This window comes from Zasmidium cellare (genome assembly GCF_010093935.1).
Source record: "Zasmidium cellare ATCC 36951 unplaced genomic scaffold M409scaffold_12, whole genome shotgun sequence".
NCBI classification, from domain to species: Eukaryota; Fungi; Ascomycota; class Dothideomycetes; order Mycosphaerellales; family Mycosphaerellaceae; genus Zasmidium; species Zasmidium cellare.
This window is the reverse complement of record NW_022986956.1, coordinates 160,592-185,176: the sequence shown is the minus strand read 5'-3', so window position 1 is coordinate 185,176 and position 24,585 is coordinate 160,592. Positions and strand designations below refer to the sequence as shown.

Sequence of the window (24,585 nt, the reverse complement as noted above, 5' to 3'; positions counted from 1 at the left end):
GTCGGAATACCAGCTTTGAAGAGTCTGGAAGAGATGGTGCTGCAATAAGGATACTTCTGGCCCGGAAGATCAGAGGAAATTCGTCAGCCATGGCCGCCAGCAATATACCTGCTCCTATATCGTGGGCACCTTCGTCCTTCTGGGACGGGAACGACGGGCTGTGGAATACCTTCGTGGTTCAAGTGGGCACACCGGCGCAAGACTTTCGGGTGCTGCCTTCAACAGCAGGACAAGAACTTTGGATACCCGTCCCAGATGGCTGCACCTCGATCTCACCGGACGACACTGGATACTGCGGATACCTTCGAGGTGCCTTGCCTGTCAACGGCGTGAACAGCTCAGGCTTTACCACGGATGACAGCTCAACATGGACGAGCAACGGCATCTTCGAGCTCAACGCGCAGGAGGAGGATCTTGGCTATGGCGGGAATGGATTGTACGGCTTCGATACAGTCGTCTGGGGCAACTCGAGCGATTCACCCAACTTGACGCAGCAAGTCGTCGCTGGTATTGCTGATCCGGACTGGTGGCTTGGACAGGTCGGTCTGGGACCCAAGCCGATCAATTTCACGACTTTCAACTATCCTATTCCGAGCTATCTTAGTAATTTGGTGAACGAGAGCACGATTGCCAGCCACTCTTTCGCATACACGGCAGGTGCACATCATCGAAATCAGAGCTCTGCGTCGCTCACGCTGGGCGGCTATGACACGAACCGGTTCGAGGCTCCTGGAATTTCGATGGCTATGAACGGGGATAACTCGCGGCCTTTGCAGGTTGGCGTGCAGAGGATACTGGCCGCGAATACTCTCGATGGGACTGTGAATCTGCTACCGACTGCGATATACCACTTCATCGACTCTTCCGTCCCCCACATGTGGCTACCGGACGACAGCATCGATGCCTTCGTCTCTGCATTTGGCTTGACTTATGACAATGAGACGGACTTGTTCCTCATCAATGATACCATGCGCAGCCAGATGCTGGACCTCAACCCGACCATCACCTTCGTGCTCGGCGCCAGTACGACCGGCAGCGCAACGGACAGCGTGAGTATTGAGCTTCCGTATGCCGCTCTCGACTTGCAGGCCAGCTATCCGTTCTACGAGAATGCAACGAATTACTTCCCCATTCGAAGAGCGGCGAACGATACGCAATATACGATCGGCCGCACGTTTCTTCAGGAGGCGTATCTGATAGCCGACTTCGAGAGGAGTAATTTCACGGTTGCGAGGGCCAGTTTTGACAACATGGACACAACGCACCTCGTTGCCATCCAGCAGCCAACAGAGACTGCCACACCATCGCCCACAAGCACGCCAGAAGCTTCAGGTGGCCTCAGCGGCGGAGCAATAGGCGGCATCGTAGTCGGCGCAGTGGCCGGCGTCGCCATCATCGGTCTCGCAATATGGTTCTTCGTCTTCCGCAAACGCCGCCAACAAAAATCTTCTCCTGACCTCGACACCGAAAAACCCTCAGAACCCCCGGACAACAAGCAGTCCCACCGAACCTCCGAACTCCCCTCCTCCACCACCATCCACGAAGCCGCCGCGAAGAAACCCATCTTCGAAGTCGACTCCCCTGGGCTCGCGGAGATGGAGTCCCCCGGGCTGGCGGAGATGGAGTCGCCGGCGATGAGGTCGGAGGTGGATGGCGGGACGGCGAAGTGGGGGGCTTTGGGGGTGCAGGAGTTGCATACGCTGCCGGTGGGGCATGAGAGTGGACTGCTTGTGGAGGCGCCGGGGAGTGAGGGGGTGAGGGCGGAATTGGAGGGCGAGGGGGGGTGGGGGAGGAAGTAGGGATGTTGGTTTGTGATTTACTTTGAAGATTGTGCGGAATTCAGGGAACGATTGAACGTGAACTGCATCGTGTGGTGCTTTTTCTGAGATCCGCTCGTGCCCTCCCCGTCGACGACTTTGCCTACTCAGCATCTGCCCTTCGGATCTTCGCAGCAAACTGGCCTCTCGCCTTGACATCAGATATGGGTTCAGTGACCTTGGGACAATCACTGATTGCATGCCCGTTGCCAATCAACTCGTTTACTGTACACGCCAGACGACCGTCTGAAAGGATCCAGGAGTACTTGCTTATGGGAAGAGATGCCTTCACCGTAGCTCAACGACAGCAGTCATGTCTGTGTCTGTGTTATTGCGATCAGCAAATCTTGTGTGTGTTTGCCTGATCTTGTAGAAGCGAACAGCTTCGTGCCTCATCGCCTCGCTCAGCCCCCTTTCTGTTGCGGTGGCGCAGCTTACATGCATGTATCAGCTACCACCAAATATGATACCGCATCCCCAGCCTCGACGTTCGCTTTTCCTCACCTTTGCGACTTCCCGGAACCAGGCATGGCCCCTAGGTCGAAGCGAAGAAAGCTGACATTTGAATCGAATTCGACCTTTCCGCGAGAGTCTGCGCGCGAGTTTCAGCATGACCCGCTGGTCAACCCGAAGCAGCAGCTCCGGTTGTTGCGATTCCTGCCCTGCCAGCGTGAGGATGATCCTCTAGAGCTGGCTTTATCGCCTTGGTTTGTTGGCCATACGCCGGACTACAAGGCCGTCTCCTACACATGGGGACCTGTTGAATCGAGAGAACTTCTAGTCAACGGCAGACCTTATCACGTTCGGAGGACCTGCTATCACGCGCTGTCAAGCCCGAGCGAGGGATCCTGAAGGATACATTTGGCTGGATTCCATTTGCATCAACCAGCGCGACAGCGACGAGAAGCAGGATCAAGTGGCTATGATGAAGGATATCTTCGTTGGAGCGTCTCTTGTTTTGGTGTGTATTGGGCCGCATGAAAACGGGAGCGAGAAGGTCGTTGCGATTGCCACGGAAATGGAGAACGCTGTCATGGCCGCGGCACTGGAGGAGGGTAAAGATGTTTATCAGCTGAACCATGTCGTACTGGGGCCATGGTACCATAAGCACTGGACGCGGTGTATTGAGGCGCTCCAGAAAGAGGAGACCATCAGATTGCGAAATGCGTTGATGAGCTTTATGGACCGGCCGTACTGGACTCGACTTTGGATTCTTCAGGAAGTCGCAGCAGCCGACCGCAAACTGCAAGTGCTCTGTGGCTCCTCTACCATGTCATGGCTAGGAGTGTACCTGCTACTGGAGTTGAGGGAAATGGGAAACTTTCCATCAGCACCGTCCATCCTTGGGGACCAAGTCCAGCAATGGCTCCGGTACTGGAAGAAATGGATAGCCGATCTCTGGTCTGATAGGAGGCTTGCTACCCTCGACATTGAGGGAGCTTTGGACTTGGCTAGCGACCGGCTGTGCAATGATCCGCGTGATAGAGTCTATGGCCTGCTCGGTTTCATAGACTGGTCTGTGAGCGATGCGCCCTTGTTGCCCGACTACGACAAAACGGTTGTGCAGCTTGCCATCGACGTTCTAGAGCGCATTGGAGATCTGAGGGCTACGAGAAAAACCCTGGTCCCCTTGGAGGTTTTCGCCGGAAACGAAGCAATGCGGCAACTGCGACAACGCAGTCAACAAGGCGCCAGGACTTGCACCAACCGCAAGCTCATGAAATGGGCGTACTTCACCGGCATCCAACTGCGTACGAGCAAAGGGGAGGACGAACTTCCAGGTAAAGGTATTTCGCTAGGAACGCCTGGTGATAGGTTGGATGAAAGCCAAATTCCGGGCTCGATAAAGGGCATGCTGGAAGACCACTACCAGTCCCATCCTGAAAGCGACCTCAAGCCTTTGGCTGTAGGAAGTCAGGTCGTCGGTTTCGCCGGCCACGAAACCCAGGTCGACGATGTCCTCGCATATCCAGAGATATTTCGCCACAACGAACAAATCTTCCTTGTTCTTCGACATAGGCCTGAGAACAACTTTGATGTAGTAGGTCAAGGCTTCCTCGTGGGCAGGCACACCTGGAAGTCTTTGGCGGCAGTTACGCACTGGAAAGACAAAGAAGATTTTATGACATTTTCCGTGGACATGACGGCAGAGGATGCCGTGCTATTTATTGGCCAGGACCTGATCATCGACGAGGATGGCACGGAGCGCTATGATCTAGAGGCGAGGTTTGAACGGCTGGCTGTCAACCCGATCGGCCAGCCTGGCGGTGCGGGATTTTTTCAAGCCCTTACAGACGCATAGTCTTGAGTCGAATGCAAGAGTCTGCAAATTATGTTCCCCTATCCAAAGCGAGCGTAAGGTGTCGTGTAAGTTGATGGTAAAGGGCAGTCCTCGATCGCGAGAAGCAAGAAGAGGAGAGCACGCAATCCTTCGGCCAAGCTCTTGCCGAGCTCGCATCTCGACCTGCAATGACGACCTCCGTCTAGACTTTTCAATCATTCATCTCACATTTCTCAATGGCTCGAATCAATGGAACTCCCGTCCCAAATGGCACTCACCATGAAGACCGCCCGACCCAGAACGGCACCAGCCATGTCAACAGCAATGAGGTCACCACCGAGTCTCCGAAGAAGAAACTCATCCTCAATGCCTTTGTAGAAATGTGTAAGCTCCCACATCAAATAGCAGAATCTCCAGAGACCAGCCAACTCACACTTCACAGGCTCCGGGCACCAATCCCCGGGCCTCTGGCGGCACCCGCAAGACCGCTCTTCCTCCTTCAACACGCTCTCCCACTGGACGTCCTTCGCGCAGCTCCTCGAAAAAGGGCACTTCCAGGGAATGTTCATCGCCGACGTGCTCGGCGGCTACGACGTGTACGGCGGGCCCAAGAACCTCGAGCCGGCGATTCGGAGTGGCGCGCAGTGGCCGGTGAATGAGCCGCTGAGTGTCGTGCCGGCGATGGCGGCCGTCACGAGCAGCTTGGGGTTTGGGGTTACGGTAACGACGAGTTATGAGCAGCCGTATCATCTTGCGAGGAGGATGAGTACGGTTGATCATTTGACTGGGGGGCGGTGAGTTGCGGCCGAGGGTGTGAATTTAAGGGGAGATTTGGCTGATCAGTGTAGGATAGGGTAGGCTGGAATGTCGTTACTGGGTATCTCGACTCTGCCGCAAGGAACCTTACGAACGGCGCTTCGCAACCGGAGCATGATGAGCGATATGCCATGGCCGAGGAGTATATGGATGTGGTCTACAAGCTCTGGAACTCGTTGTGGCGTAGCGACGCTGTGAAGCTGGATCGAAAGGCTGGCGTCTATACGGATCCGTCGCTCGTGCGTGAGATCAATCATAACGGCAAGTATTACACGGTACCTGGCCCGCACTTCTGCCAGCCGTCACCGCAACGAACACCGATCATCATGCAAGCTGGGACGTCAAAGGCTGGTAAGGCTTTCGCGGCGAAGCATGCTGAGGCGATCTTCGTTTCCCAGCATTCGCCCAATGCGGTGGCGAAGTCTGTCGCCGAGATTCGCCAGAAAGGAGCTGAGTTGGGAAGGAATCCATCAGACATCAAAGTCCTGGCCAAGTTTTGTCCCGTGCTCGGACGGACCCAAGAAGAAGCCGAAGCGAAGTATAACGACTACATTCAGTATGGCTCGTACGAAGGTGCGTTGGCCCTTTTCGGTGGATGGACAGGCGTAGACATGGCTCCATACGGCGATGATGAGGAACTGCGGTATGTGGAGAGCAATGCAATCCGATCGTACATCGAGGGCTTGTTGGCGAGCGCACAGTATGTCCCAGGCGGCAAGTGGACGAAGAAGTCTCTTGCTGAGCACATCATGGTTGGAGGGCTGGGTGCCACCTGCGTGGGTACGTCAGAGAAGGTGGCGGATGAGATGGAGAGGTGGGTGAGAGAGGGTGGTGTTGACGGGTTCAATATCGTAAGTTTCGTGAAGAGTGGATTCTTGGCCCCGCTGACAATCATCACCAGGCGTACGCCCTCATGCCGCAAACTTTCGAGGATGCCGTCGAGCTTTTGGTGCCAGAACTACAAAAGCGTGGTCTGTTTTGGGATGAGTATAAGGTTCCAGGTGGCACCTACAGGGAGAATCTTAACGAGGCGCCCGGACAGACGGAGCCCTTGCCGACTCATCCAGCGGGAAAGTTGATATGGCGACGTCCTGGAGACTCAGATCCAAAGGCTCAGGTGAATGGACATGCCGATGGCTCGCAACCGATACGAAGTGAAGACGAAAGTCTGCCGGACTGGGTCCTCGACGGCCTGCGGTAGCATGCTGCACGGGCACGAAACTAGCCGTCGTCTGCAAGAGACCAGAACAGAACGTAGCGTGCAGAAGCAGCTGATGTTGTGCATCTCATGCAGATTATGCAGACGAGGTAAGACTGCCTCTTCAATGCAGCTGTCGTACATTTTGGACGCATCTTTCGAGCGTTGTTCTCTAGCCGAAGGTGTTGTAGAGCTGCAGCCAGTTCCGACTCGGAGAGTTGATATTGCTTGAACCAGGTAGCTGTATCCAGCGCAGTCTCCCTTGCCTCAGCCATCGGAACATTTGTGTCTGTGATTCGGTACTTAGGTCGAGACCAAAGCGTCGATCATGTGAATTCTCGTGATCCAGATAAAATCAACCATACTCCCAGCTCTCACATCCTCCGAATCCTCACCGGACCCCTAATATCTTCCAACTCCACATCCTCACCAACGCATTCGCCCTTCTGCAGCACCTCGCACTCACCCTGCGCCCGCAGCTCCCACGCGAGCTGACGGACAGCCGGCATGGCGTCCCGCCAGGTGTCGAAACCGAGATCTGACAGTTCGCTGGCGGTCAGCGCCCTTGCGACCTCGGACGGGCAGAACGTCTTAGGCGGCTGCCGTTTCTGCAAGAAGTCTTCTAGGCGGTGTTTCAGGATGCTGTGGGACGATGGGTCTGCTTCTGCGTCTGCGTCTGCGTCTGATGGAGGAGGCATGGTAGCGAGGTTGATGAAGTGAATGATCCTGAGAATCATGAATTGTCCATTCCCTGGTCTTCTTGTTGTCGCTAACCCAGCCAAGCCAACAGTCTACCGCACTTGGTCAACGCAGAAGCCTGGAGGATCCGAACGTGGTCGTCGAAAGGTGGAGATTTGGTGGCAGCTACAACGCCTCGTTTCAAAGTCAAAAGGGGCATGGCGTGGAAAGAGATGAAACGATGGCCTGAGCGCCTGTGTGGGCAAACAGCCGCGCGACATCGAACAGCTGCAGCTCTGCGGTTGGCCGAAGACAAGGATACGGCCAGTTTGGCAGTCGACAGGGTCCGGATTTAGCAGCTGGGTGACGAAAAGGAAGAGCTTTCTCAAGTCTCTTCTCCTTGATATCAAACGTGCTCCGTTTCGTTCATCATATATCCAAGACTTTGCAGTTCTTCTGGAACTTATTATCGTTCCCGGCATAGGGCGGATTACCGTTAACGCTTGGGACCCATTCGGTTGCGTCCGCTCGCCCCGCCATCTTTCACGCACACGAGGAGAGCTGGCCGCTATTAATAGCCCAAACCCTAAAGGTATTCTCACCCATCTGCTGCTTGCTGGGTTGAGTTTGGTTTGGTCTGGTTTGGCAGCAGAGCGCAGCGCCCAAGTCGCGAGAGACCAGACCAGAGCGCGGCGGCTCCCGGCAGCGAACAGTCTCTCGTCTCACTTCACCTGACTCTCCCTCCTCCGACAGCTGCTGCATCGTGCCTGCTCGAGTGTCGTGACTCTGGGACTGCGGTGTTGGTAATAGCATTGCGGCGTGCCGCAGGGCGTCCTGGAGATCATTTGCAGGCGGATCGGTTCATTTCAGCTGGCCTGGACTAGCGACACACCAAGGCGCGCAACACTGCTGTCGTTTAATAAACAGGCTCGATCTTGTGGAGTGGGTGTGAGCGCGGAAGCAGCACACGAGCATCATCGCCGCCGGGCATGGCAGCAGAGGTCATGGCGGCGCCTTCTTCGACCGATACCAGCAGTGCGCCTCCCTCATTCGCCGTCTCATCAGAAGCCGACGAACCGCACGAGCGCACGACCGACTCGCAGCGACCACAGCCACGCGAGCGCATACTTTCGTATGCCGAGAGCAGAATGTCGTCGTACTCGAAACGAACCTCCCGGTCACGACCGCACTCGACCTCATTCCCGCCGTTTCAGTCGAGCTTGTCGTATGCGCTGGTCCGAGACTTCGCATATCCGACCTTCCATCCCATGCACTTTGGTGGTCCACCAGAAGACCCTTCAGGCGCAAGTACGCCGGGCTCAGAATGGAATGCAGGGCGGAGGGCATCAGACTCGGCTGAGGGCAGCGCCACAACAGGAAGAGGAGCGTGGAGTGCAGGACCTTGGGGAGGCGATGGGCTGTTATACGGCGATCCAGAACAGGAGATGGAGCCTTTGCCGAGCACAAGCTTCAGCAGTGGTGGTGATGAGTGGGAAGAGGGCGAGACGTCCTTCAGGAAAAGCAAGCATCGCAAGAGCAGGTCCTTCGCCGATATCCCCAACTATGAGCGCGGCAGGAGGCGGGAAAGCGGACATCGCATGAGCCGGGACTCAGATCCGTCATTGCTCGCGGGCTCGCAGAATTACGATCCGGCAGGGCGAGATGCGTTGCGGCAGAGTCGTGGATTTGTCGAGAACGGAGAACCTAGGAGGGACTCGCATTTTGCGACGACGCTGCCGAATCGAAGCTTTCATGCCTCGCAGACCATCGACCCAGATAGTGACTTGCCGCTGGATGCCGAGCCATCTAATCATTCACCACAGAGGGAGAGCCTTGGTCCTGAAGACGAGGAGCTGTTTGCTGGTCCTTCGCTGGCGCTGTACAGTTTCGAGCCGGAGAATGACAATGAGCTGCGACTCACTGAGGGCCAGACGATCCTTGTAGCATACCGACATGGCCAGGGTTGGTTGGTGGCAGAGAATCCGCAGACAGGCGAGCAGGGTCTTGTTCCAGAACAGTATGTCCGTCTCTTGAGAGACATCGAAGGCTGGGATGAAGAGCGAGGCGGATTCATCGATGACGACGACGAGCTGGAAGGCGAGGCTGGCAACGGCGTAGAGATTGACGATAAGGAACTCGAAGCTACTGGCCATGTCAGCCAGCCACGACGAGAGGATGTACGGACGAAGTCGGCGCCCGATACGACGAATGCTGGTGACGACCTCGATTATGACTTGGAGATGAAGAAGATTGACCTTGATTGAATGATGTAGCGGAGAGGTGTATGCCATTGCCAATCAGTAGCGATTTCGATGATGAGTGGAGCTCAGCTGCGTGATGCCGTGTATGTCTCAGACAAGAGTCGTGCCCCTGATCCAGCTGTTGTTCGCCACTTTCGTTGAAGTTGACGCCGGCTTGCTTGTCGTTCGACCATAGCTGACGTCCTTCGAGGCCGTCTTTGCTGTCTCGTATGCTCCTGCTGCAATTTGCACCTGCCGAGACTTCATCGTCTACCAAGTCTGGACTCCCAGCGCATTCGAGACTTGCGAAAGCTGTTGATGCTCGCTGGTGGAGTGGGAACGGCGAGCGGTGGCATTCTTGGTGAATGGAGACCAGTGGTTCGGCGAGCGTCCGTCTCGAACTGTCACGAAATCGCAAAGACTCTCGCTCCATTCGAGGTTGTTTTGGCCGGTGAAGCTGTCTGAAGTGCCTGAAAGATGAGCTCGGAGTACTCGCAGACCTTTTGGATGTCGTGTACTTGCCTGTCTCCTTGACTTTGCTGAAAATGTTCTCCGGCTTGTAGTCTGGCTTGAAGGGCACCAGCTTCTGGAACCTTGCCTTTGGCTCCCACGGCTGGACTCTGGTATGATGCGAACTGCGCTTCGCCCTGTCCCTCCATTTGGCTCTTGCGGCGCTTGTACTCGCGGCCCTCACCTCCAGGGCTGGTATAGCGGACCAATGCTTTCGATCAAGAAAACGAGCCCCTCGTTGAAGTCTTGCTGCAGAAGTGGATGGTCAAACACCACGGCCCAGATGAGCTGTGTTCTGATCATCCAGTCGCGCCATGCCCACAATTTCAGCAACGCAAAGATGCGAGCCGTGGCTGGTCGTTGCTGGTTGTTTGCGATGGTGCGTGCTGCTTCCAGGATCCGGTCGAGGTACTCTACTGGGCTTTGTCGAGCGCTGGCGAGGACGAGCTCGCGGACTTGGCGGATGATGGGCTTGATGAACATGATGAGGTAGCGGTGTTGGAGGACTATGAGGGAGCGCGCGAGGCTGGCGCGGCGGTGGTCTGCGTCCATTGCTGCTGGGTGATGGGTGACTGTGCCGTCGAGGAGGAGGTTGCTTGGTTACTGTTGAAGGCGCTGCGGCGGAGGGAAAGGACGAGGGAAGATGTTTCGGTATGCCGATGCCGATTCTCTTTGCCTAAGGCCAATCGAAGCGCCTGATCAGAGTGAGAATGACGGCTATTGGAGGGCTTGGAAGGCGGTGGTGAAGTTGAAGGAGGTCATAGCTCAAGCGCGTCAAGGCCCCTGAACTTGCTTTGCTTCCTTCTTCCTTCTTCTTCCAATCCACAACAACAAACAAGCCATCATTCATCTTGCTCGCAGGCACAGCAGGCTTGTTCCATCATCCATCATCCATGAACGTCGACCGGAACACGAACCCCCTCCTTGGCCAGCCACTCCGGCGCGGACACGCCAACCCTCTCCAACATCCGGCAGCACGCCAACATCGAGCTCGCTGGCCAAGAGCGCGCTGAGCGCCCTTTCAAGCTTCAAATGTCCGACATCGACGGCTCCATCTCCACACGGTCTGGCAGAGCTGCTGCCTACCGATCCAAGGCTCTTCAAAGTCCAACAAGACGAGTTCAACCACTACTTCACACACGACACCTGGCGCGACAAGCCCCACATCTCCGACGACGACAAATGCATATCTTGGTATGTCCCTGGCCTTATGTATCCTGAATGCCGAGATTGGGCGCTGACTTCAACCCAGGCCGCTGTTATCCATCACCTGCTTCACGCGTAGTGCCAGCTGGACATCATCACCAACATCAGCACAAGTCTGTCCGCTCCCTCCAGCACTTCATCGTCAAGGAACGAACACCGCCATCCGCACGCACGCTCAGGCTTGAACTGCATCACGCAATCATGGTAAGAAACCTCAGACTTTCTCAACCTAGCAAACGCACTGATGTGATTCAAATACCTAAATCCAAGCATTGACCCGACGGCCCACTCAACCCGAAAACAGAAGTCGTTCCACATATTGCCAACTGGCGCCTGCCCACCGCGTCGTCAACGATGTTCTCCTCCACGGCCAGACCTCATGAGAGCTACTGTCCTCTTGGCTTCGCTTCAACACCATCAACAATTCGAGGAGGGCGTTACCAAGGGTTGAAGAGAGGGAGAGCGACTTCGTGAGCCGTCAACCTCGTATTGCCGGGTCGTTCTAGGAAGCTGTATGTGCCGGTGTGGGTACCAAGGAGCCGACGGATGGTGACTGTAGTACAGAGCTCAACGACACCACTGACGAACAGGTGGCCGTTTTCAATCACGTCGACGCAGAGGAGGACCGAGTTGAGGCCCACGCGAAGCTGTGAGCCCCTCTTGGGGGTTTCGGTCAAAGCAAGAGACCTCGATTCGGTTCTTTTCTGCTTCGACGTGACTGAAAGCGGCCGCCTGTTCGTCAGTGGTGTCGTTGAGTCCTGGTACGTATGGATGAGCACGAAGAAGAGAGGACTTGGCTATTGATGCTGCTGGATGACTCTGCGGAAAGGGTCTTGAGATTGGCGGACGTTGCTGGCGGAGGGAGAGTCAATGGCAAGATCTTGAGGTTGACAAGAAGGAGAGAAGAAGCCTTGGACTATTTGACGATACCGGGGATGGTTCCAAGAAAGTAGAAACCCCAAAGCTCTTGCCCTACAATAGAGATATTCTCCAAATTCCTGTCCAGCGTACTCGGTGGTATCAATGCAGTCGACAAATGTACATGAAGTCTGACATTGTACAGGAGTGCGTTCCCCAAACATTTCATCACACAGCGGCCTTCGCATCGGATAGCGTTGAGAGACATCCTGCTCGCTTTTATTTCCACGCATGTGCACTCTGCCAGATTACTCTCCTTGCTTCCTTCACCTCCCTGACCTCGGCCGTAAACCTTGTTCCCTCAAGCGGGGACGTATTACCGAGGTCACCTGATGTAGCTGTCTCACTCTTGGGGCTTGTCATTCCCGACGACTCAGCACCACCATAATAGTACTCGTTTCATCCAGAAATATTCAACAGAATCCGGAAAGACAGCAACAAAATGGAGATCAAGAAGCCCCAGCAGAATGCCTACGTTTTGGGCGTCGGCCTCACCAAGTTCATTAAGCCCCGCCAGACCCGGTCCTATGTCGAGATGGGGTTCGAAGCCGGAGCGAAAGCTATGCTGGATGCTCAGATTACATACGACGATGTCGAACTCGGCGTGGCATGTTTCTGCTTTGGACCGACTTGCAGTGGCCAGCGAGTATTTTACCAGTTCGGCATGACGGGCATCCCTGTCTACAACACCAACAACGCCTGTGCCACTGGATCGACTGGACTACATATGGCCAGGACGATGATTCGAGCTGGCGCTGCAGACTGTATCTTGGTCGTTGGCTTTGAGCAGATGCAGTCTGGTCCCATCAAGGGTGGATTCTCGGATCGACCAGCTCCTATGGGACTTGCGACGAAGATGATGGAGGATCAGTTTGGCAAGCATGATAGCCCACAGAATGCGCAGTACTTTGCCAATGCTGGCAGAGAGTATATGGAGAAGTATGGAAGAGTGTAGTCTCTACCGCTCTCTCGGCCGCTAACATTGACAAACAGGTACGGCGCCACCGCAGACGACTTCGCAGAGATTGGCCGAGTCAGCCACGCACACTCTACCAAGAACCCATATGCTCAATTCCAACAAGAATACAGTCACAAGGACATTGCCGACGCACCGATGATTCATTTTCCGTTGACCAAGCTGCAATGTTCGCCGACGAGCGATGGCTCCGGAGCAGCGGTCATTGTCTCAGAGCGCTTCCTCAACTCAAAGCCACACCTTAAGTCTCAAGCAATCCTCATGGCTGGCCAGCAACTCCAGACCGATGATACTACGCTATACTCGAAGTCTGCCATGGACCTGGTCGGCTACGGCATGACAGCCAACGCCTCCGCCATGGCCTACAAGGAGGCCGGCGTAACGGCCAAGGACATCGATGTGTGCGAACTCCATGACTGCTTCTCCGCCAACGAGCTTATTCTGCTCGAAGGCCTTGGCTTCTCGGAGAAGGGCAAGGCTCACGAGATGGTCCGCCGTGGAGACATTACCTACGGCGGCAAAGGCCCCATCATCAACCCATCTGGCGGTCTCATCTCCAAGGGTCACCCTCTCGGAGCAACTGGCCTCTCCCAGTGCGCTGAACTCACCTGGCAACTCCGTGGCTGGGCCAACAACCGACACGTCGACTCCAAGGTTGCCCTGCAACACAACTTGGGTCTCGGTGGATGCGTAGTCATCAACGTATACAAGCGTGCTGACGGCCGAGACAACAAGAAGTTGACAGATGAGGAGGCCATCAAGGGCACGAACTGGAAGTACAACCCAGCTACTTCGGCGAAGACATGTACGATGGAGGAGGCGAGGAAGGTCATGAGCAAGAAGGCTGTGGTTGAGTACGCTCTGGCCGACACACCGAAGTTGATTCAGAGCAGGTTGTAAGAAATTGAGATGTGTGTTTGAATACGATTCCCATTCTGTCTTTGCATACGAGAACAAGTACATCTTTTAAGCCGCAGTGCGGACTTCCTCATAGCGCTCCGCTCGGCATCGAAATCATTCTCGCCATCCATCTCAAAGGGTAATCTCACAAAGCATTGTGCTGCAGCACCCTCTTGTACGAATCCAACTCCGTGATTCTCCCAAACAGCGCATTATAGCTAGGATAAGCCTTCTCATCCCACGTCTCATGGAATTTCGCCCAGTTCACAAACACCGCAAGATAAGCATCCACGCCCGTCAAATGGTCGCCCAAAGCAAACTTGGTCTTGATCCCAGCCAGATTCTTCTCAATAAAAGCTAGCGCCGCACGAGAGTTCTCCTTGCCCTTGGCCTTGACACCTTCCTGCGCACTGCTGTCGTCCGTCACCTTATACGGCGCAAACACCGCTCCGAAAGCCTTCGCATGCACCGCGCTGCCGAGATACCCAATCCACTCGTAGAAACGCACCACATCCTTGGGACTGTCGCCGGTGTACTTCTTCTCGGGGGCCAGCTGCGAAATGGCGGTGAGGATGGCGGGGATCTCTGTGATGACCTCGCCGTCGATTGAGAGGGCTGGGACCTGGCCTTTGAGGTTGACGGTCTTGGTGTACTCTTCTTTGGCGGCTGGGTCGCGGAAGTTGAGCTTGACGGATTCGTAGGTGAGGCCGGAGTCTTCGAGGATGAGGTGGGGCGCCAGGCTGCAGGCCATTGGGAAGTAGTAGAGCTTGATGGTGGGAGCCATTGTTGAATTCTTGCGTCGGAAGACGTTTGATGATGGCAGGTCCTTGCGGTACAGTTGGTCGAGCGAAGTGGTATATAACTTGAGGCCGATGGTGTTCTGGATCTTTCTCCAAGTCCCCACAGGTCAGGATATCGAGCGGATGGTTTGTGAGCAAGAGCTCGTAAGTTTATAGCTTCCTTGCACCGGATAGATTCAGCTCGGCGAAGCCAGGCAATAAAGCTGTCTTGATTAGCAATATTCCCTGCTCGAAGCACAGAACGGCGGAACAAAAACCCTGGTAGACACCTGTCCGGTTATGATTTTGTCGAGCTTGGACATGGGTAGCAGATCCCGTAAATTAGGCATTGTTCCGCTGATACGAGAACGCAACCCGCGGCTCCCGACCAGCTGAACTTTAGGCCGGAATGAGATCCCGGACTTGCTGAGGGTTAGCTTTTTGGTTGCTATGCGCTGGGGTCGGGCGGATGTCACTCTCCGGGTTGCCTGTCATAGGAAATGTGCTGATCCAATCATGTATCTGCATAAAAGCTATCCATGTGTAAGCAATATGCTAAATCCCCTAGCAGAAAGCCATTGCTTTCGAAACGACATATATCGAATATGTCGTCTATCTCCGGGCGTTTTCCATCGACCAAGCAATAGAAGACTCGAGCCACATCTTGGTTATGGGACTCGGACTGGAGAGTTGGATGAGAGAAGTGAGCTAGAATGGACGAGCAACTGAAATGAAATGAATGGCACGTGACCGCAAGATGCGAGCGGATGGCCTCACTGGCCGCGAACAGAGTTTTCATTGACAAAAAAAATGCTGCCTGTCATATGCAGGCTTGTGCCTGCCCAAGACCCTCACTCGCTCGCTCACTCTCCGACAAAGGATCCAGCACGTGCGCCCATCATGGCGCCTTCTTCTTGGCGAGCTCGGCCTGCAAGGCCAGCTCGAGTTCGCCCTCACGGGTCTTGGTGGCCTCGTGAGCCTTGCGCTCAGCGTCCAGCACCCCCTTGAGGCGCTCATTCTCCTCCACCAGGACGGTGACATGGTCGCGAGCGACCAGCGACGCGTTCCCGGCCGCACACATCGTCGCGTGCTTGGCCTGGATGGCCCCCTCCTTGCGCACGTTGTCGTGCTCGAGCTTTTCGATGCGGTCTTCTTGGACCGCGTTCTGCTGCCCCAGGCCTGTGACCTGGCTCTGGAGGCTCGTGATGGTGTTGTTGAGGCGCGTCTTGTCCTCCTTCTTCTCTGCGAGCTCTTGCTGCGCGGCGCCAAGCAAACTCCACGCGTCCATGCTGCTGGTGATGGCGGCGCGGATGGTGGCCGTGTGGTGGTTGTGGTGGTGGTGGTGGTGCTTGTGATGATGTGCTAAGTCGCGTCAGTCAAGTGAAAGGACGTGCAGTTGAATATAACATACTGTGTTTGATTGAGTGGCGTTGCCACGAGAGAGAGGGAGAGGAAGAGAGGTTGCTATGCGCACTTGTGTGGTAAAATTGGTTTTTAATCGTGCGTGCGAGTTTGTAAGAATCACGAGCAGAAGGTCGGCTTAAATAGATGGGTGCAAACGCTGCATGTGAGGCCCCGAAGCGAGACCGAAGACTCACCAATTTACTTCACTTTCGACCTACAGTGATATTGTAGCCTACAGTCAATTGAATGGCGCAGTGAAGGAACATGTGCAGTATCTCATCTTCAGATGTCAATGCCAGAGTGAAGGGAAGGGGAGGCAGCGTTCATTCACAGTCGAGCGACTCAGGGGGTCGTAGTTCCCTAGGGTCTCTCCCATTTCCCACCTTGGAGAGAGCATGCAGTAGCCTCTTACATGCCATGGTCATTACTGCATTCTTGGGGATCAATCATGGTCTTTGCAAAGTGATCCTTCCCTCTTGCATTGTTGTGGCATGGCCGTGCTGCGGTCGAACGCTGTGCTCCGCTGCTCTCTTCCCTTCCCTCGTGAACTTCTCCCAACTCACCACAACAACACACTCAAAATGCCAAACCCACACAATCACAACACATACTGGCCTAGGCCACCAGCAATAACAGCAACGGCACCAACGAGACGAGTTCGTCGAAGACGGCGATCACCACGTCCTTGCCAGCTTTTGGGCTTTCTCTGCTCAAGATATGCATTTGCAGAACGTCTTTCGTTCATCCAAAGTGTGAGAGTTCGTATCCCCAATATCATCCTCCTCATCACCTTACCTGCTGCGTACCCCATCGTCGAAGCATCCACCTCTGAACTGGCTGACTCTGTCCTGACTCTGAGCTGACTCTTTCTCAGATGCCCTACCCAAATGCTCCACCTTCCATTCATCTCCTCACGTCCCCTCGTGCGGCCCACTGGCTCACCCTCTCCCGCATCTCAATATACCCCACAAGCTTCGTCAGAGCCCAGCTCGTCTACTCAGGCTTGCACTGACAGCAAGACACAGACTCGGAGATCCTGGACTACCATAACGTGGACTCGGCGATTGGAAAGAGAGGGCAGCAGTGCCGGTTGATACCTGGAAGATCATGATGTATGAGCACGATAACACAATGACAGGAGTCGCTTCTCGAGACTGATGAAGCCGCCAGGTATTCTGAGATCCTGGAGTACCATGACGTGGACTCTGCAGAGGAGGGAGTATACTTACAGGTCATGGGTGGGGCCACTATCAGGCTCGTAAGAGGGGGCCATCAGTCTCTTGCCCTCGGGCAGGGGCTGGAGTCTTTCTGTTACATGCCTGGTGCACGGGAAGTGGACTGGGACCACGGAAGCATAGTGATAGCGAAATCAGACTTTGGCAATTGCAACATCTTCATCGTCACAAGGTAACATGCTCCTATCCCATCGATCCGCAGTTCAGCCTCCGTTGTTGTTGTGGTTGACACAAGCTTTGCGCTCTAGTGCTACGGTCCTACAGCGTCGGAACTCTCGACGTCCTATCTTGACTACACTTTGGCTGCCATCAACATCACTGAACTTTTACTTGACCAGAGTGAGAGGAAGAGGTTTGCATATGGTCGAAGTCAAGCTGAGGAAGAACGTTGATGACGAGAAGGTGCTGTGACCAGGCTGTGATAGAATAGCTGATCGTTTCCACGAAGGGGATCTCAATTCAACTGTGCTGCTTACTATTGACCGAGCACGGCATCTGGCAGAGAAGAGAGTGCCTCCATCCATCACAAGATTCCTCCACATCTCCAAGGAAACGCTCTCCTGCCTCATCTTCGATCTCTGAAATACCAAGAAGTGTCTGGTAGATTTGCCCTTTGCTCTTGATGTCCATATGATCTTGTTGAAGTCATGGCTACTGATGATTGACTTGGGTCTACTTCCCGGTCTGCATCCTTGCTGTCCTCGTTGTCTCCATCTCCACTTCTCGAAGCCCCGCTCAGCAGTTGCGTTTTCTCTTGAGGCGAGGCTCGCCGTTGATGAAAGATGTGTGTAGGACGAGCGACAGGCGCAGACTTTGTTAGTTGGCCAAGACAACAGAGATCTTTGAAAGCGTCTGAGAAGCGCTGTTCGAGATCTGGAGGCCATTCGATCGTCAGAAGATCCGGCGGGCCGATTGTGGATACAGTCAGGCGTGAAGCCTCCTTTTGCGCTGGACCACCGCCATACGGCCTTCATGATGTTGAAACCTTGACAGCGCAGCGCAGCATCTCTTTCTACCCTGATTGATGAAGCTCTCCGTGGCTCTCTGATCTGCGCTCAGGCTGCAACCTCTCATTTGCTCACGGCCCGGTGCTGCCTCGAAGGAGAATGAGGTAGCGGAGCGTATCGAGAAGGATGAAGTATAGATCGGAACTGAGCGCAGGTGATGATTATGTGATGCTTGCCAGGACTTGACAATGGCACGATACCAACGCAGTCGATGTCGGTCTGCTCTCTGTACTTACGGGCGCCCACTCTCAAGCCCAGATGTGGTAGTGACCTGCAGCTGGAGTTGAGTTCCTATGTTTTTCTCGATTGTATTTCCGCCCGAAAGTCGTAGAAGATACTCTGTTGTTGTGGTCTGTTGCGTGGATTGGCGGAAAGCAGGCGGGATCGAAGAAGCCTGAACATGTTTGTTAGCCTTTGAGGCCCGCTGATTGAAAGGACATGTGCTGGAGGTTTGCCACCGCTTCTTCCACACCTCAGCACTTCACCACTCACCCAAGAACTCACCTTACCAATCATCAAAGCCCACAACCCACGGCCCATCCGAAAATCAATCGCAAGCGCTAAACAACCACAAAACCAACCAAGTTCAAGCCCACAACAACTGCAAGGCCAAGATGCAAACGGAGATGGAATTTTCCTGGAAGAAGATCAATCGCGGCGCAGACATACGTCGAGTCGGAAATCGTATAGAGAGGCGAGCCGTAGACCGCGAGCAGAGCAGGGGAGAGAGAAATGCCGAGGCGCGTGAGGCGAAGATTAGAGCTCTGCGCAAGAAGAAGACTTCGACATGGTCGAGGTGGATTGCACAGCTTGCGCGTGGGGCTTGGGACAAGGTCACTGACAACGTCCAGTTCATCTCCAAGGCGGTGAGGCAAGAGCGTTGACTTGTCGATGATAAGCGAGCTGGTACGGTTCTTGGGTGGCATGGGCCTCTGCGGTGACGAGAGTCCTGTTGATGGCGAGCATTCGGGGGCTTTCAGTGTGCCAGGGCCGTGATAGGTATGGAGGGAGGTCGTTGGGCATGTTCAAGATAACAGCATCCCACTCAACAGAGCAAACTGCTTCAATCAACTGCAGAGACCATTGCCCATCGTTTGACGGTATCATGTCATATCTCAGGCAGGATCATTAAAACATGAACAGGAGCTCTGGGGGATGAATACATGATCGTTCCAAAAGTGCTACATCTCTCCCACTTCGATCAAGCATCATCGCACTTGGCCGAACATGCTCCCATACCCTATATCTCTTGCAATCCAACTTCCCTGTGCAGAACGCTGTCGAAAACACTCGGTGTCGAAGTGCCTATGCCAGGTATCGTAGTAGCCGTAAAAGTGTCTGTAGTCGCGGCCTCGGGCGGTCGTGGCCATGTCATCGTCAAGCTCAAGGTGCAAGGTACCTGCATTGATTTTTCGCACGGTCAGCAAAATCCGAAGAAATTACTGCCGCGCCAGGCTCATTGACCGTCATCGGACGCTCTCAGGTGCTGACAGGTAACGCTGAGCGAGTACTCCCACAACCCACGTAATCGCGAAAGAGCTGAACACGCAGGGATAGGAGTGTGTCGCCCTGTCCTGTCTCCACCGTGTACTTCCGTACCTTTTGATTTTGATGGCAAGTTTGGGTTGCTGGTAACTTGCTGGCACAGCTACTTGTCGATTCCAGTAGCCGCCGAGTGGTGGTTGTGTCTGCTCGTCGCATTAGCATCCTGGACTCTGTGTGGAGGCGACGTTATCAAAATTACCATGTTGCAGTACCGACCCAGCAGCGTGCGAAGCGGAAGTGTGTCCAAGGCGCTGGGTTGATTCCGCAGGAGGTGATGAACAAACGAGATGTTGTTGATGTTGGATGATGGATGGCGAGGAAAGGCTTGAGGCAGCATCAACAATTTTGCAAGCCGCGCAGGAACTTTAGCGGCTTGGCTAGCGCCACGCTCAACGAGGAAGGAACGTGAAAGCTCGCTCTCGTCAACGAACGATGGCACGCCTGATATGTTATTGACTGGGCAAGATCAAATCATCTACGATTCAACGTAGTCTGGACCAAGGCGTAACGAGGCTACATCTCAGAGCGAGAGCAGGTTGTGGGCTAATAATGATGATCAGGAGCTGCCAACGCCTGCCCATGCCCACACATCAGAAATCAAAGCACCCCGAGGAAGATGACAGATACGAAAAAGAGTAATAAAGGAAGAGTCTTGGATCTTCAACGCAAGATGAAACGCTGGGCACGACCGCTCAAGTTTTGGAGCCATCCCAGAACGGCTGCACACATATCGTTCTACCAACGAAGATAGATCTCCAAAGTCGAAGCCTGCGAGCACTCAATGAGAATAACATTTGGAAGCGGTCTCTGGCCCTGTTGGACAAGCCCTTGTATACCCGCTGTATGATCGCACTGGCCGACGACTAGGTCTGAATTGGACGGGAAACTCGGAGAGGACGTACTCATCTCAAACATTCACAGCAGGCCGCTCCCGTGTAGCCAAGCAAGCCCACAGATCTAAAATTCGGGAACTACATCACTCAGAAAGATCGCAACCAGCATCACACATTCGTCTACACACACTCCACCTCCCTCAAGCCAGCTTTCACCAGCAATCACCGCCATGGTCAACGTCACCCCCAGGACCGTGCTCTCTACAAGGAGAGACACGACTGGGCCGACAGGCACGAAGAAGACGTCGCCGGCGTCAAAGACCTCTTGGAGAGAGCAGCGGCTGGCGTGACCGTCTCACTCGCAATCCCAGCTAAGGCGCGTCTCATGCTGGTCCTGCGTGAGGTGGAGAACATGGCGAAGCTCAACAACAAGACGGATTGGGCAAACACCATCTCACTGCTGCACACCCGCTCTCGCGGCAGAGCTCGACGTCTCGGCTTGCGCGAGACTATGGGACGGCGTCGCGTCCTTGTCGAGGCTGTCATCTGCAAGAATGTGTGGTTCAAGAAGCTACTCGACGACACGGTCATTTGGGCGTTGCGGTCGGCTCTCTTCACTCAAGATCTTTCGATTGGGCAGCCATAAGGTGCGCACGAGCGATGTGATACCTTTCAAAGCATAGTAACTGACCGTGAGTAGCAGCAGAAAGCCGTTTCTCAGAGACTCGATGCTGTGAACAGGTAGAATCTGGGAAAGGATGGACTCTGGAAGGAGGAGCAGGTTAAAATGTGGCAGAAGTACGGAGCGGAGGCAAAGCACACGATGAGGACAATGGATATTGGGAGCTGAGATGTTGCTGTCAGCCCCGGGTACTGAGTCCATGGTGTCTGAGCTTGTTCATGCCGATATGGCAGGGAAGCAAGGGAGCCATGGAGATTGATAGAGAAGACTCACAGTTTCTCTTCACTTCGTTATTCTGATTCAACTCGTTCCTTTGAACCAATTTATCCATTCTTCCAACTACAAGTGACCGTATATTATCTCGGTATGCAGGTCCTGAATCAAAGATTGGCTACGCTCAATGCTTGCAGGCTGTTCGGAAATTCTATGACTCAGCTCAGGCAGCTGAGCAAGGATACGAGAACTATACAACGACAGATCTGAGCTTCTTGTCGTAATCCTACTTTCCTGATGTTGACCAAACCACAAATCTCTTCCTGCTTCGCCAAATGTTTGTCCTTTATCGACCAAACCAATCCCTGCTCATAGCCTGGCATGGCGTCTCTTCCTCGGTCTTCCAGGCCCATCTTACTCTGTGGCTCCAGCCCAGTGTTTTGTGTTGTCTTGATGTACATCGCATCTTGTTAGCCCCTCCATGCACCTCCTCTTGTATCCCGTCGTCAAGACTCGGATGTGGCATCAATTGTTGCAGTTGCGGCGAGTGGTGCTGTGCTCGTCGAAAGGAAGGGTTGTCTGGCGGATGAGGCTGCTCCATGGTCGAGATTTATGGCGGCATGGGCACGAGCGTTCTCGTCCAGAACAGTCTCGACGTTGTCTCCTGCTGAAATCATGTAGAGGTATGGGGTTGCTTGCCATCTGTTGGCTGGCGCTCTGACGTGAAGGTCTCGCCAGACCCCTTCAGTTGCCAGACGTTGCTGGCCTGCGGTCTTGGATGTATGTCTTGTAACTGCTCAGGAGCAATGGGGGTGCTTTGCTTGGTCTTGATCTTGGGGCTCAGGTAAGCTGCCAGATGCTTGTGCTGACTTGCTCGTCCTATTTCGGACGTCCCTGAGACACCCAATATAACGTCGCCCTTGACCTGATGCATCGAGCGCTGTGAACTGGTCGTTTTGGTTCCTCAGCCCCAGAAGCTATCTCGATGGCCTGCAGTGTGTTCGACCTGCTACACCAGCTTCCCTCAGCGAGCAAACATCTTGCGAACCTTTGCAAGATCGTGCCGCTATTGGCCTCTGTTGAGAGCTGTCTCAGGCTGGGATGCTGCCGTTGCTGGTGTATGGTCGAAGAAGTTCATTGATGGCAGAACCCCGACAAAGATGCCGGCGGAAGGTGCAGAAGGTGTTTGCTGGTCGCTCTTGCCGCATATTTCCAAGCTCTTTTCTTCGTTCGTACTCTCCTTTTACAAAGGGCAGGGCCTTGTTTTGTCATTTTCAGGAGTTGAGACGCGTCGTCTGAGGAGTCATAGTAGCCGTTGCAGTGACTTTGCTCCCTTGGTTTGGCTTGGGTCGAACGGTGGCGGATATGGACTGACTGACTGCCATCAGCGTCTGAAGGGTTGTATAGTCCTGTTGTTGTTGACGGTCGTTATTGTGCATTGTCGTGCCGAGCTCTGACGAAGATTCTGCCGTCTTTCATCCATCGCTAGATGATGTCGCCGCTCCCAGGCTCAGGCACGTCCTGCTGAAAGGGGCTTATACAGAAGACGCGTATAGCTGGTGGCGCGACACGCTGGTTTGAGTGGGTGAGGAGGAAGACCAGAGGAGGAGGAGGAAGACCAGGTGGTGTCGTCAGTCGGAGCGTTGCGTGACTTGGGTAATTCCCTTGTCGCGATTTCTTATGGATGTGACAGTGTTGCTATCAACGAGAACGCGATCTGCCACATACGGTATCAGCAACGCTCAAAGAGTTTTGTATAGTAGGGCCCGTGAGGGCGCATGGACTTCATCAGGACTCAATGGCCTCTCGCCGCCGCTTGCAATGGTGGATGGATTGTTGCCAGATCGACTCTATATAGCACGTCGCGTGTTGAGGACTAAGAAAGAGACTTGGTTCGTGAAATAGCAATATGAACTGTCGTACGGTGAAGTAAATATCGTCTTCGTGCCTTCTGCTCGTCCTCCCAGCACCCAGTACTCAACCCCCGCACCCCCGAGACCCCTCGCTGCCCTCTCCTGCCCCCGCCTTCACCCCCATGACCTCACCTCGCCGTCACCGGACCTTATTGCACAGCTGTAGTGCTCAGAACGCCCGCCGTAGTTCTGGGGCTTACCCTTTATAAGCTTCGATTTTTCCACTTGCTCCATCTTCTTTACAATCACACCACCACCACGAACCAACTTCAACTTCAACCTCATCCATCATCCATCATCCATCATCCGTCATCCATCATCCATCACCTCCTCACCCATCACCTCCTCACCCATCACCTCACCACCTCATCACCTCATCACCTTCACCTCCACCTCCTACAGCCGACCGTCAACCACCAACCCACATCGACCAGCTAAGTTGCCCCCATCCACTCACCATGACAAATGATGCTGCACACTAACGTGACTTCTCCGTAGATTCTGCTCTGCTCTGCTCGCTGCTGCTGCCGCGCCCCTGGATACTGACATGTGTAGGTGCCGCACGACAGGCAGCACCTTCTCGTGGTGTGCGGTGTTTAGTAGCCTGCGGGTGAAACCAAGACTGCCTCACAGCTAAGTTCCCCTCATCCACCCACCATAACAAGTGATGCTGCACGCTAACGTGACTTCTCCGTAGATTCTGCTCCGCTCCGCTCTGCTCGCTGCTGCTCGCTGCTGCTGCAGCGCCCCCCGTTTGCTAACATGTGTAGGTGCCGCACGCTGAGGCAGCACCTTCTCGTGGTGTGCGGTGTTAGTAGCCCGAAAGGGTGAACCAAGACTGCCTCATTCCCCTTCCCCTTCCCTTCCCCAACCTCCTTTGTTCGCTGACATTTTTTGTGGCAGATCTGCTCTGCTCTGCTCTGCTCGCTGCTGCTCCTGCTCGCTGCTGCTGTCGAGCACCTCCGGATTCTCCTATGTCACCTTTTTGCAGAAGCGTCACCACTAACATTTCACAGGGCCTCAAGAGCCGCATCATTCATCTTGCCATTGGCTGATTGGCAGCAATTTCGTTGGCTCTATCTTTTTTTTTCATCATCTTCAAGCATTTATTTGCTTGGCTGTGAAGAAGAATTCCTCTGTTCTCTGACTGCCATCTTCTTGATTCTGCCTAAACTTGGATTGAAAACTTGATTTGAAAGTTTAGTTTGATTGCTGGCCCCGCCCTTGAAGTTCTCGTCCACCACAAAATCAATAACTGGCTGGCGCAAATCAACTCAAGTTCGAACTCGAACAGTTATGATAGACTGTTCGACCCCATCGTGAGAGGCGCTGATGTTCTTGTTTCCCAGGAAAATGTAGTGGCAGCTATTCGAAGGGGTGCAGATGGTATCTCTCCTCAAACCTCGACGCGTCACGAAGACGTCTTTCCGGCGG

At 54.3% G+C, this 24,585-nt stretch overlaps 10 protein-coding genes across 10 annotated transcripts; 6 read left to right on the top strand and 4 right to left on the bottom strand.

Annotated features, from left to right (window-relative positions):
• Positions 1 to 89: 89 nt before the first annotated feature.
• On the top strand, positions 90 to 1,799 carry M409DRAFT_65418 (uncharacterized protein; the record flags this gene model as incomplete). Its single annotated transcript, XM_033816502.1, has 2 exons — positions 90 to 1,398; positions 1,573 to 1,799. The coding sequence occupies 2 exons, from the start codon at positions 90 to 92 to the stop codon at positions 1,797 to 1,799; spliced, it is 1,536 nt and encodes a 511-aa protein (XP_033669315.1).
• Positions 1,800 to 2,742: 943 nt separating this feature from the next.
• Positions 2,743 to 4,119, top strand: M409DRAFT_21175 (uncharacterized protein; the record flags this gene model as incomplete). Its single annotated transcript, XM_033805737.1, has 1 exon — positions 2,743 to 4,119. One exon carries the CDS (start codon positions 2,743 to 2,745, stop codon positions 4,117 to 4,119), a length of 1,377 nt encoding a protein of 458 aa, XP_033669314.1.
• A 215-nt stretch (positions 4,120 to 4,334) lies between these two features.
• Positions 4,335 to 6,115, top strand: M409DRAFT_21174 (uncharacterized protein; the record flags this gene model as incomplete). Its single annotated transcript, XM_033805736.1, has 4 exons — positions 4,335 to 4,482; positions 4,541 to 4,892; positions 4,952 to 5,765; positions 5,816 to 6,115. The coding sequence occupies 4 exons, from the start codon at positions 4,335 to 4,337 to the stop codon at positions 6,113 to 6,115; spliced, it is 1,614 nt and encodes a 537-aa protein (XP_033669313.1).
• A 371-nt stretch (positions 6,116 to 6,486) lies between these two features.
• On the bottom strand, positions 6,487 to 6,810 carry M409DRAFT_21173 (uncharacterized protein; the record flags this gene model as incomplete). Its single annotated transcript, XM_033805735.1, has 1 exon — positions 6,487 to 6,810. The coding sequence occupies one exon, from the start codon at positions 6,808 to 6,810 to the stop codon at positions 6,487 to 6,489; it is 324 nt and encodes a 107-aa protein (XP_033669312.1).
• A 969-nt stretch (positions 6,811 to 7,779) lies between these two features.
• On the top strand, positions 7,780 to 9,054 carry M409DRAFT_21172 (uncharacterized protein; the record flags this gene model as incomplete). Its single annotated transcript, XM_033805734.1, has 1 exon — positions 7,780 to 9,054. The coding sequence occupies one exon, from the start codon at positions 7,780 to 7,782 to the stop codon at positions 9,052 to 9,054; it is 1,275 nt and encodes a 424-aa protein (XP_033669311.1).
• A 246-nt stretch (positions 9,055 to 9,300) lies between these two features.
• On the bottom strand, positions 9,301 to 10,092 carry M409DRAFT_21171 (uncharacterized protein; the record flags this gene model as incomplete). Its single annotated transcript, XM_033805733.1, has 3 exons — positions 9,301 to 9,487; positions 9,549 to 9,677; positions 9,725 to 10,092. 3 exons carry the CDS (start codon positions 10,090 to 10,092, stop codon positions 9,301 to 9,303), a joined length of 684 nt encoding a protein of 227 aa, XP_033669310.1.
• A 2,014-nt stretch (positions 10,093 to 12,106) lies between these two features.
• Positions 12,107 to 13,540, top strand: M409DRAFT_65415 (uncharacterized protein; the record flags this gene model as incomplete). The annotated part of the gene is made up of 2 exons (XM_033816501.1): positions 12,107 to 12,603; positions 12,658 to 13,540. The coding sequence occupies 2 exons, from the start codon at positions 12,107 to 12,109 to the stop codon at positions 13,538 to 13,540; spliced, it is 1,380 nt and encodes a 459-aa protein (XP_033669309.1).
• A 145-nt stretch (positions 13,541 to 13,685) lies between these two features.
• Positions 13,686 to 14,324, bottom strand: M409DRAFT_21169 (uncharacterized protein; the record flags this gene model as incomplete). The annotated part of the gene is made up of 1 exon (XM_033805732.1): positions 13,686 to 14,324. The coding sequence occupies one exon, from the start codon at positions 14,322 to 14,324 to the stop codon at positions 13,686 to 13,688; it is 639 nt and encodes a 212-aa protein (XP_033669308.1).
• An 893-nt stretch (positions 14,325 to 15,217) lies between these two features.
• On the bottom strand, positions 15,218 to 15,607 carry M409DRAFT_21168 (uncharacterized protein; the record flags this gene model as incomplete). Its single annotated transcript, XM_033805731.1, has 1 exon — positions 15,218 to 15,607. One exon carries the CDS (start codon positions 15,605 to 15,607, stop codon positions 15,218 to 15,220), a length of 390 nt encoding a protein of 129 aa, XP_033669307.1.
• Positions 15,608 to 18,579: 2,972 nt separating this feature from the next.
• Positions 18,580 to 20,989, top strand: M409DRAFT_21167 (uncharacterized protein; the record flags this gene model as incomplete). The annotated part of the gene is made up of 2 exons (XM_033805730.1): positions 18,580 to 18,831; positions 20,495 to 20,989. 2 exons carry the CDS (start codon positions 18,580 to 18,582, stop codon positions 20,987 to 20,989), a joined length of 747 nt encoding a protein of 248 aa, XP_033669306.1.
• Between the last annotated feature and the right edge of the window lie 3,596 nt (positions 20,990 to 24,585).